This window comes from Solanum tuberosum, unplaced genomic scaffold (genome assembly GCF_000226075.1).
Source record: "Solanum tuberosum cultivar DM 1-3 516 R44 unplaced genomic scaffold, SolTub_3.0 scf00155, whole genome shotgun sequence".
Classification (NCBI taxonomy): Eukaryota; Viridiplantae; Streptophyta; class Magnoliopsida; order Solanales; family Solanaceae; genus Solanum; species Solanum tuberosum.
In genome coordinates this window covers 365,010-375,906 of record NW_006239081.1, presented here as the reverse complement: position 1 = coordinate 375,906, position 10,897 = coordinate 365,010, and the positions used below count along the sequence as shown (strand labels likewise).

General features: G+C 34.2%; 4 protein-coding genes across 5 annotated transcripts in view; all 4 read left to right on the top strand.

Annotated features, from left to right (window-relative positions):
- LOC102599723 (protein NRT1/ PTR FAMILY 1.1-like) overlaps window positions 1–446 on the top strand; it is a 4,743-nt gene extending 4,297 nt beyond the window's left edge. Inside the window, exon 6 of the mRNA XM_015311344.1 lies at window positions 88–446. Coding sequence (XP_015166830.1) covers window positions 88–446 — 359 coding nt within the window. The remainder of the gene's footprint in view (window positions 1–87) is intronic.
- Window positions 447–1,240: 794 nt separating this feature from the next.
- Window positions 1,241–4,366, top strand: LOC102597002 (rac-like GTP-binding protein ARAC7). Of its 2 annotated transcripts, none has more exons than XM_006353406.1 (8): window positions 1,241–1,435; window positions 1,892–1,979; window positions 2,085–2,194; window positions 2,685–2,748; window positions 2,852–2,916; window positions 3,003–3,068; window positions 3,569–3,675; window positions 4,024–4,366. In XM_006353406.1, exons 1-8 carry the CDS (start codon window positions 1,337–1,339, stop codon window positions 4,058–4,060), a joined length of 636 nt encoding a protein of 211 aa, XP_006353468.1. In that variant the 5' UTR covers window positions 1,241–1,336; the 3' UTR covers window positions 4,061–4,366. The 2 variants fall into 2 exon arrangements, with proteins under 2 accessions (XP_006353468.1, XP_006353469.1); XM_006353407.1 differs by having other exon boundaries at window positions 1,247–1,435; window positions 4,027–4,366.
- A 962-nt stretch (window positions 4,367–5,328) lies between these two features.
- Window positions 5,329–8,435, top strand: LOC102596668 (cyclin-dependent kinase F-1). The gene is made up of 2 exons (XM_006353405.2): window positions 5,329–5,855; window positions 7,271–8,435. The coding sequence occupies exons 1-2, from the start codon at window positions 5,370–5,372 to the stop codon at window positions 8,195–8,197; spliced, it is 1,413 nt and encodes a 470-aa protein (XP_006353467.1). The 5' UTR covers window positions 5,329–5,369; the 3' UTR covers window positions 8,198–8,435.
- Window positions 8,436–10,417: 1,982 nt separating this feature from the next.
- The window catches only part of LOC102596338 (protein tesmin/TSO1-like CXC 5), a 12,629-nt gene continuing 12,149 nt past the window's right edge, over window positions 10,418–10,897 (top strand). The window contains exon 1 of the mRNA XM_006353404.2: window positions 10,418–10,897. Within this exon, the coding sequence (XP_006353466.2) occupies window positions 10,732–10,897 (166 nt within the window). The 5' untranslated portion in view covers window positions 10,418–10,731.

The following is a 10,897-nucleotide window of genomic DNA, read 5'->3' as shown; positions in this document are numbered from 1 at the left end:
GCCCCCTAGACGAGGGGCTCGCGGACCATCCACTGTCACAAGTGGACATGTCAGCAATGTGGCTAGTCCCGCAACATTGTTTGACAGGACTAGCTGAGGCGTTCAACGCGATTGGACAAATAGAATTTTATTATTCACAATTTCCTAAGAGTATGGCTAGTATTGGAGTGGCATTGTTTTCATTAGGAATGGGATTTGGGAATTTGATTGGAAGTTTAATTGTGGAAATTGTTGATCATGTTTCAAGTAGAGGAGGGAAAGTGAGTTGGGTGTCAAATAATTTGAATTTAGGTCATTATGATTATTATTATTGGGTACTTTGTTTGTTGAGTGTTGGAAATTTTTTCTATTTTATTGTGTGTGCTTGGGCTTATGGATCTGATGAAGATAAAAGAATTTGGGAGGAAGATCAAGTTGAAAAGAAAGGAGAGATTGTTATGTTATAGTTTTTTTTTCAATCAAAGTGAATGTATAATTTATGTATACTGATCATGTTATAAACAGTAAATCTGTTCGGCTATTTAGGTAAAGATCTTTTTTAAAAAAAACATGTTTGACCCTTTCTATATGTTTTTCCTTTTCTTTTATGCTTTTAGAAACTTACGTTTAATTTTGAATTTGAAAACAATTAACTTTATGGTTTTTACTTTATTATTTACGAGAAGTTGTTATTGTCACGTAAATGTTATGACGTGTTTAAAATCATAAGTTTTAAGTGTCTTATAGAGTTATAGTCACACAAATACCATGATATGTTTAAGAGTATAGAATCTAAAAGTCTTCGTTACAATATTAAATTTTCTGCAATTCAGACTATGTCACATTAATTGGAGCAGGAAAAGTATGTCATACATTTCTTCAACGTGCATGACAAAACTACTAACAAAGTTGGTTCTAATAAAGTGATAAATATTCTTTTATCAAAGGTGTTGGGTTCGAATTGATCTGATTACGAAATCACATTAGTTAGGAACACTTACTTCAGAACAAATTTAAATTTAATCGGACCCTAATATCGTATCAATTCAAGTGAGAAACAGCCAAATGAATACAGCTAGTTATCGCCAAACTCGCCACAAAAGTCGTTCTTAGCCGTTAGTAAAACATGGTCCCATCTTTCAACAAAAAATAATCATTATTTCTATCATCTCAAAAAAATTCAAATTTATTGACAAAACTTTAATAAACCCTCTCTTTATTTAATGTTTTCTTTTTGAAATACACACAAAAAAAGAAGAAGAGTAAAAACATCTATAGTAGTACTTTTGTTTTTTCTTCCTTTCTTGAAATCCTTCTTTAGAAAAGACTTAATTTTTTTCAATTTTTTTTTTTGAATATGAATGTTTCAAAGTTCATCAAATGTGTGACTGTAGGTGATGGAGCTGTTGGAAAGACATGTATGTTAATTTGTTACACAAGTAACAGATTTCCCACTGTAAGTTTTAATTCTTTAATTTCTTCCCAACGGTTCGAAACTTGATAAATAATGAACTAACTCCGTTAGGCTTCTCAAAATTAATTATTAGGCTTTTGTTAAGATTTTTAAAATGTGACGTGCGTCTGACTTACGCATTACATATTACATATTGCACTCTTATTACTAGAAAAAAGTCTTAAAGATCCTTTTTTAGTTGATGAGTACATGACGTTAGATAAGAGGCTATAGAGGATATAAATTAGAGTAAAAGGTTAGTTAGGTAGTTGAGTGTTGTTTCGCTTATTCTTCCATACCTGTAGTGGTAATACTAATAATCGTCTTATTTTGTTGTAGTTATTGTTACTTTTTAAGAATATAGGAGTTCTAGCATGTTTTTTCTTTTTTTCGAAACTACTTTTGTTCCCAGATCTCACTTGTGAGATTATACTGAATATGTTGTTGTATTTTTTGCAGGATTATATTCCTACTGTGTTTGATAATTTCAGTGCTAATGTGTCTATGGATGGAAGAATTGTCAATTTGGGATTATGGGACACTGCAGGTACTTTTTCTTTAAATAGATTTATTAGGTTCTTAATCTTTGTTTGTGTGCTTAATTAGTACTATTATCTTATGGATTTTTTTATTTTTGTGTGTGTTTTTAAAGGTCAAGAAGATTATAGCAGATTAAGGCCATTAAGCTATAGATGTGCTGATGTATTTGTATTAGCTTTCTCTTTAATCAGTAGAGCAAGCTATGAAAATGTTCTAAAAAAGGTATACAATCTTAATTTATTGTACTAAGTGTCTTCATTTATCATCCTTTAGTACTTTGGACCATTCTCGAGACTCCACTTGTGGGACTATACTGAATATGTCGTTGTTGTTATTGTTGTTTTTGGACATTCATATTTCATACACTTGTTTGCAAATCCTTTTTCATTTTCCCTTGGTCTTAACGGACCTCCAACCTGAAATATTCCGAATCATAATCAGAGAAGTAAAGGGATACATTTGAACCTTTTTCCTAAGGTATTTTGATACGTGTTGGAGATCCGATGAAGTACAAGAGGATTTGCTAATGGCAAGAGTATAAACGGCCTCAAAGTATAACGTGGGGTAAATTGAGATATTTCATATAGTAGAGCGATATTTTTGACCCTTTTCCCTTCATAGTGGTTTGCTGTCTTTTCGTTGAACAAACATATGGTCACATTTGCAATTTCATTATTGAGTAGTTACTCTGTTTACTCTGAATTATATGCAGTGGATGCCTGAACTTCGTCGTTTTGCACCTGATGTTCCAATTGTACTTGTTGGAACAAAGTTAGGTAAGTATCAAAATGGATTCAAATTTTATCGGATTTTACTGTATTCGATCCCCTAAGATCAGAACCTGAGACTTCGTGTCCATATGTTTTCTTATATGTACAGATCTTCGAGATGACAACGGACATCTAGCTGATCATATGGGTTCAAATATCATTACACCTGCCCAAGTGTGTTATCGCTATATAGCATTATGATTTGTAAAACGCTTGATATAGATGGAACATCACAAATAACTCGATTAGCTTGAATGCAGGGTGAGGAGCTAAGGAAACAAATCGGTGCTGCAGCTTATGTAGAATGCAGCTCTAAAACACAACAGGTACTTCAATTCTGCTGCAAACTAACCTTAGATATGGAATGCATTCAGCTTCATCAAGTACACGTCATCTGCTAGACGTTTTTTAGCTATTATATAGGAACGTTGTTGTTGAACATATCGTCATAGTATTAGCCTTATACATGTAGTTTCTGGCTTTTGATATTTGTTACCATCTGTTATCATTTGTGTTTTAGTTACTGCATTATTTCGTTGTTGTTACTATTATTTTTCTTGATGCCCTGTACTGCTTTCCGTATTAATTGGCCTGTTTTATCCGTTATCATATCTCCTTTTTCATAACTACTTTGATTTGCTTCACTTGAGCCAAGGGTCTTTCAAAAACAACCTCTCTACCTCTACCTCTACGAGGTAGGGGTAAGGTCTGCGTACACTCTACCCTCTCTGGACCTCACTTGTGGGATTACACTGGATATCTTGTTGTTGTTGTTGTTATCGAACATATCGTCTGTTCACTAAAGTATTTTGTATGTGTTTGTCAGAATGTGAAAGCTGTTTTCGATACTGCAATCAAGGTTGTGCTTCAACCTCCTAGGAGGCTGGAGGTTTCAAGTAAGAAAAGGCACAGAAGCACAGGCTGCTCAATTGTGTAAGTGAAAACATTTTCTGATTCTGTGAAAGCTACTTATCAATGTTTGCTACTTCAATTTTGTCTGGTTAGCTATGTGCACATACTCTCCGAAAATGTACTACTTTTTGAGGATCCAACACACATTGGTGACATTTTGGAAGAGTCCGAGCAACATAGCTATTAGTTAGAGGACCAAAATCTTGATAATGACAGAGACTTTTAAGACATTGTTGAACTCACTAATAACAAGGCTTTTAACAGCTCTCAAAACTGTCTCAATGTATTTACAACATGAAAATTTTCCACAGATGTTGATTCTCTATCTCCAACTTGTTCATTATCTAACGTCTCATTTCTCTCCGATAGCAGGGGGATCGTATGTGGAGGTTGTGATGCTGTTTAGCAAAACGTTAGGTGGATTTCGTGTTATATTATTTCATAAGATTATTAAAACGAGCTTGGGACTGAGGCGTAGTTGGTTGATGCAAGTTGTTGGTGGTGGTGGCATCAGAAGGAAATTAGCATTTTCTACTTGATGATTTGAAATATCTTTATATGGCTTAGGCAAAGTTGTTCTTCATATAGCATCTGTTTTGTACCATAAACTAGATGTATAAAAGCACAGGGAATTTGTTGATTCCCTCATTGATATGTGTATGATAATTTATGTTGCTCGGATTCATTCAAAAATATTGTCAGTTTTGTTTCAGATTCTCTAAAGCTCATTCATTTTTTTTTGGAAAATCTGACACAGACGCGAAAATATTAGGATTGAGAAGAATATGTAAAGAAACAAAATCCCAAAGATTACTACTAAGCAATAGCCTTAGATAATTATTTTCTTCTTTCTCTTTGTTATAGAGCCAAAATTTAAAAGCAATTGTTCCTTTTCTACGCCATTGTTAAGATTTTGTTCCTATTTTTAAAAATATGTTCTTGAAAAATTACTCCTTTAGAATAATGTTAGACTTGGGTCTGAATATCATGTATAATTCATGTAGATCGATTATAAAAATTAAACAGTAAATTCGATTGACTATATGTATAAAGATCCTTAACTGAACAACTGAAACAAAAGGTACCAAGGGCAAAAAATTCACTATCCCACATTATTTTTTATTAAATGAATACTTCATGTGTCCCAATTCATATGAAACTTTCTTCTCTTTAGTTAGTCTCAAAAATAATAGTGTCCAGTTTAGTTAAGCAAAGTTTAGTAACTTATTTCATTTTCTACCTTATATAAAACAACACATAGATTTCCTTGTAAAACTTATTGTCACAACTCGAAATCGGGCTATAATGACGTCTATCACAACCTCCAAGTAGGCAAGCCAAAACCCCATAGCCAACACCACACAAAAGCTACAAAAAGGGGGAAATCAATAAAAATACGTAAAAATGACCACGAAAGTCATTATACTTATACATGTAAGTATTAATAAGCGAGTTTCTAAATTGCAAATCAAACATCATATTGAATATATTACATTTTCTATATAGCAAGAAAAAAACCTACCGAACATGATATCATGAATAACTTAGCTTCTAACCCGCGAATAAACTACACTTCAATAATTGTTGTTATTAAAACTAGGCATGTGCAATGACTCTAACTCACGTGACATAACCAATCATCATCTTCTTCTTTAAAAGTCAAAAATAATAATCAAAATTTTCCTTTTGCAGTTCAACATAGAAGAAAAAATAATATGGATCCTCCATCAACGAAGAGCTGGAGCATCCATACCCGAAAAGAGATCACCGTAAAATACGAAATCTTCAACAGGATCGGCGCCGGAGCATATTCCGATGTATACAAAGCTCGACGGAGATCCGATTCTGTCACCGTCGCTCTCAAAGAAATCCACGATTATCAATCAGCGGCTCGGGAAATCGAAGCGTTACAGACGCTTCAGCATTGTCCAAACGTCGTCGTTTTACATGAGTATTTCTGGAGGGAGGATGAAGATGCGGTGCTTGTATTGGAGTATTTGCATACAGATTTGGATTGTCTTATTAAGGAAGCGAAGAAATGGGAAAAGGGATTGAGTTTAGGGGAGATTAAGAGATGGATGATGCAGATTTTAAGTGGAGTTGATGCTTGTCACCGGAATTCGATTGTACATAGAGATTTGAAGCCTTCGAATTTGTTGATTTCTTCTGATGGGATCCTCAAATTGGCTGATTTTGGACAGGTGCTCATTACTTTCTGTTTTTTTAAGTTCAACAATATCAAATTAATCCATCAATTAAAAGTAGTTTTGATGGTTCAAGGGGAAAACTCGCAAAAATATGATACTTCAGGTGTATTTTTTACTATGCATCAATCGGATATTTGTGCCCTTTTTTGAGAGTATTTCTGATTCATTTGAGCTTACAGACAGGCTTTCTCTAGGCATAAAGCTCGTCAAGATGGAAACTTTAACATGTAAACCTCTTCGAATTTTCATTTCTTATTAGTAGAATTTTGATTGCAAAGCATAAGAGAATTTACAGCTAAGGAGAGTTGGAGTATATAGCTCGAAAAGATATCCTTTGAGGTGTCCAGTCACTATACTCCTTGTTCGAGTTAGTAGCTTTAATACAAAGGCGAATCCAGTAAATAGGATTGCTAGATTAGTAGGTTTAGAATGAGTATGATCTTATTATGTATTTGTACATTTCCTTTTTGTTGCAATATTATGGAATCCATGTTGACTTAGTGAAAGATATGAATCTATACAAGTATGGATGTTTCTTGCTTAGCGCCTAAAGTGCACTATGCTCTGCTTCAACAAATGAGAGCTTTAAATGGAAGTGGTGAACAACACAAGCTGGTTAGGTGTGTGGGACAGAGGGCTTGTAGTACCTGCTAGCGTGGCTACGTGCAGTGGAAGGGAAGGAGCCTAAATTAAATGTTATTGCTTGACTCTACTATGAACTCAAGCTTTGAATCTGTTGAGCATCTCTTTTTTGCTCTACTAGTTTGGGAACATCAATTGTTGAATGTTACTTCTTAATTGATAGAACCACAAGATCCTTAATCCTGTGGTTCATATATTACTAAGGTCATGCTTCCTTTAGTTTGCTGGGATGTGTGGAGGTCCAGTGATACCAATTAGTTGGGTATATGTTTTATTTATAGTAGTATGTCACTTTAGATCGCATGTTTTCTTGTAGTCTTTTTAGCCTTGTGAGAGATTTATATGTTAGTAGAAAATAGAGAACCTATGTTTTCAATAAAAAGAAATATAGACGATAGAGAACTTATTTGTATAATTTTGGTCGGAGAAGAGTTTAAATGGAGAAACATGGCCATTTAGGATTCATATAGAAGACCTTAAGCTTGTTTGGACTGCAGTGTAGCAGTTGTTATTGTTGTTTGTATGTGTACATAGTTCGAGCCAGAACCAATAGTTCTATTGAACTCAGTGAAGTCGGGTTGGATCCACTCTAACTCTATGTGCATAACATTTTCTCTCGCAAGAATAGAACCTTCGTGGGGGAATCCATAGTGCTTTTATTCTTCTGCTGGAACATCCTTAAATGCGTAGATTCCTTGCAAGTCCACTTCTGGTTAATATTCTTTTCCTTCTAACCATATGACTTTGCCTCCTCTTACTCCACACAGGCTAGGATACTACTGGCCCCCGGGTTTGTAGCTAATGACAATCAACCGCCGTATGTACAGACCACTCCTTATCAGGCAACTGTGGCTGGTCCATCACATTTCAAACACATATCAGATGTGTCTTCTGAAGGAGGTGTATTTATTGAAGATCCAGGATCTATGGTTCAAGCAGCCCGTCTTGGAGAGTCAGATGAGCTCAGATTCAGGCCCTTCGATGACACTGATAAAGATAGTAATATTCAAGATGGGGACACTTCCTGTCTAGCTACAGGAACCATGAGTTATGTTGAGGAAGATCTCTTACCAGGCACATATTCGTATGATGTTGACGATGGTGAGCATGATTGTTTTCCTCCACTTACATCTTGTGTCGGCACTCGTTGGTACAGGGCACCTGAGCTACTCTATGGATCCACTAGGTATGGACCAGAGATTGATTTGTGGTCACTAGGCTGTATTTTTGCAGAGGTTCTGCGTTTGGAGCCACTTTTTCCTGGAAATGCTGACATTGATCAAATAGGCAGAATTTTTAGTGTTCTGGGGAACTTATCTGAAGAAGTCTGGCCTGGTTGTGCGGATCTTCCTGATTACAAGCTTATGTCATTCGGTAAAGTAGATAAGCCGATTGGCTTAGAAGCATGTCTATCCAATAGGTCAACTGACGAAATTCTTCTCGTCAAAAAGTTGCTATGTTATGACCCAGCTAGTAGAGCTACTGCAATGGAATTACTCCACGACAAGTATCTAAATGAAGATCCTTTGCCAGTCCCATCGTCTGAATTGAGGATTCCCTCCAAACACAGCTCTGAGAATGATGATTCACCTGACGAATTTCATAGAGATCTAAACTCCGACTCAGACTTTGATGATTTTGGCCCAACGAAGGTTTCAACCACGGATCATGGTTTCTCAATTCAGTTTTCTTGAGCTGGAAAGTCCGTTTTTATTTTTCAGAATTTGTTTTCCAGACTACCGCGTGATGATCAACATCATCTTTTGCTGCAGACTATTTAACTATGCAGCACTTCATATATTTTGTTGGAAGAGATTCTCAAGTTTTTGCAAGTTGTAACAATTATGGCTTCCATTATTGGAATACCAATAGAGAAACGGAGACATATTTATATACTCAATTAATATATATTATCATTGTGATTTCTTCCCATCTGTCCTTACCTTGGTGGATAGAGTTATTATCTGGTACATGTCGCTGGTGGAAGGTGGCAGGTATCCCGTAAAATTAATCATGCAAGCTGGCTTGAACATCACGGTTATCAGTTTCTTTTTTATCATTGTTTGTGTGCAGAAGGGAACTTCTTAGGTTGTGCTACCCTCTACTTGAATAAAGTGGTCCCTATTCTTCAAGGGCATTCCATTTCCTCACTCTTAAGCTCTAACATTATGAATAAGCATTAGTCAATCAAGACATTTAAATCACTTCGTATGATTACCAATTTTTGATATAATTAATTTTGATTCGATTATACAATGATTTATGTTTTACGTCCCCACAAAAGTCAACATTTTCCCTGTGCGCTAAAAATTAAAAAATCACGTGCTCTCGAGCCCACCTATTTTCCCGCTCTCTATTCGCTTAAGGCCACATGTCGTATTTTCATTGGTTATCCGAATTTTAAGTGAAAGCCTATGTCGGCGTATATAATGCTTACTCTCTTCATTTTCTCAAGAAAAATGCAGCGCTAATTCGGAGTTGAATATTCAACGTTTTTTTTTTTTTTAATAATTTTTTTTTATATGTTCATAATCTATTAAAAAAAAAAGCTCCTAAATAACTTGTTTACGTGACTATAACAAAGATAACATACCTAACGTAATTGTACAAGAGAGCTTGGGGAGGGTGTGTTAATAATTTTAGTCCTTCCTTGAGAAGTAAAGAAGATGTTTCTGATAGACTACTGAGTTAAATAAAGAAAAGAACATTACAACAACAAATAATATGATGATTAAAATCAATGATACACTAAAATTGAAGAATAAAATAGCACTAATAGTTAAAATAAAATATTGACAAGGAAATTGGACAATGCTCAACTACCTACTGATCTTTATCCTAATTTTCGATCTTCATATTTAGGGTCATGTCTTCACTAAACTAATGATATATTTTGTCATGTCGAATCAATCTCCTCATACCCACCTTTACCTCCTAATTATGGAGTGTTTGCGTATTTCCTCTTCACATGTTGAAATCATCATAGTTTCACCATCCTCATTTTGTTCATTACGAAAGACACTCCCTCTTTGTTCCGAATGTTTTTTATTTTTATTCTATTCGCTTTTGATATGTTTTTAATAATTATTGTTATAACTGATTATAGTGTTTTGGTAACTTGTTTTCTACTTGTTATGAGTTATGACATTTCTATGGGTATGTATACAAACATATTATTAAATGTAAAATAGAAAGTTTAAACTTAGATGTTTTCAGATATAAAAATGCACTTTTAAAAAATCTATTACTAATAGGGTTCTAATACTAGTAATAACATAAAAATAAGTAACACGTTAAATGAAATAGAATGCTAGAATTAATTTGGTGTGTTTGGTATTGCAGAAATATTTTATTCTTTTTCTATAATTATTTTTAATACTGGTGTGTTTGGTATTGGAGGAATATTTATTTTGAAATTGTTTTCTAGTGTTGTAGTATTAAGTTGCTTTATGATATTACTATATTAAGAATACATATTTTAAAAAATATATTCCCTCTGTCCGATTTTAATTATCATGATTTTCTTTTTTAGAGTTAAACTATAAATAATTTTGACTAATATTTTACGTATTTTTTCATTAAATTAATTTATAAAAAATTCCAATTTATAGTACTTTTTATATAATTTTAAATATTTTAATTTTTTATTTATCGAATAATGAAAGTGTCATCTTATTTAGATGATGAAAGAGCATAAGAAAAAGACAAACACACAATTCTAATTACTCTTTTAATCGACGGTCAGATATAATCCTACACCGCTTTCTATGAATTCAAGCCGTCGATTAATTGTCTCCTTATCCACCGTACGATGAAAATAGAATCAAAATCTAACCGTCCAATATTTACAAAAATTGAATTTCAAAAGCTAGAGGGAGCAGCAAAAACACAAAAGCCTTCTTCTTTCTCTTCTTCGAAAAAATAAAATTAAAAATCTCCTCTTCCGTTTGTATATACACACAGATACACGTTTTTGGGTGTGTTTTTCGATCGATTTTTTGTTGAATTTGGTGAATAATTGTTGATTTTTGAGCCAATGTTTGGTGGATTTTTGTAATTTGAATCTGATTAAGGAGTGATAGAGTTTTACCTGATGAATTTTGAATTTTTGAGGTTTTTTTTGGTGGAATTTGATGGATATTGAGGAATTGTTGTGATGTTTGTAGTGGAGGATTAGTGAATTTTGAAAATTTTGAATTCAGTTGAGGATTTTTTGAGTTTTGTTTGAATGGAGAAAAGTGAGGGAGGGGATTCTTTCCCTCCAAACAAGGGACAATCGGAGGTTGTTGTTTCTTCTACGGTGGCTACAGGAGTGGATTTTCCGGCGAAGAAGCTGGCAAGGCAGCTGGATTTCACGGTGTTTGGACAATCTCCGGCGGCCGCCGTTACGGCTG

What these genes read in the sequence shown, in the direction of transcription:
- LOC102597002 (XM_006353406.1), top strand. Translation starts at nt 1,337, where the DNA reads ATGAATGTTTCAAAGTTCATCAAATGTGTGACTGTAGGTGATGGAGCT. An exon ending in GGGATTATGGGACACTGCAG is followed by an intron (nt 1,980 to 2,084) that starts GTACTTTTTCTT and finishes GTGTTTTTAAAG; the next exon opens with GTCAAGAAGATTATAGCAGA. An exon ending in AGCACAGGCTGCTCAATTGT is followed by an intron (nt 3,676 to 4,023) that starts GTAAGTGAAAAC and finishes TCTCTCCGATAG; the next exon opens with CAGGGGGATCGTATGTGGAG.
- LOC102596668 (XM_006353405.2), top strand. Translation starts at nt 5,370, where the DNA reads ATGGATCCTCCATCAACGAAGAGCTGGAGCATCCATACCCGAAAAGAG. An exon ending in AATTGGCTGATTTTGGACAG is followed by an intron (nt 5,856 to 7,270) that starts GTGCTCATTACT and finishes TACTCCACACAG; the next exon opens with GCTAGGATACTACTGGCCCC.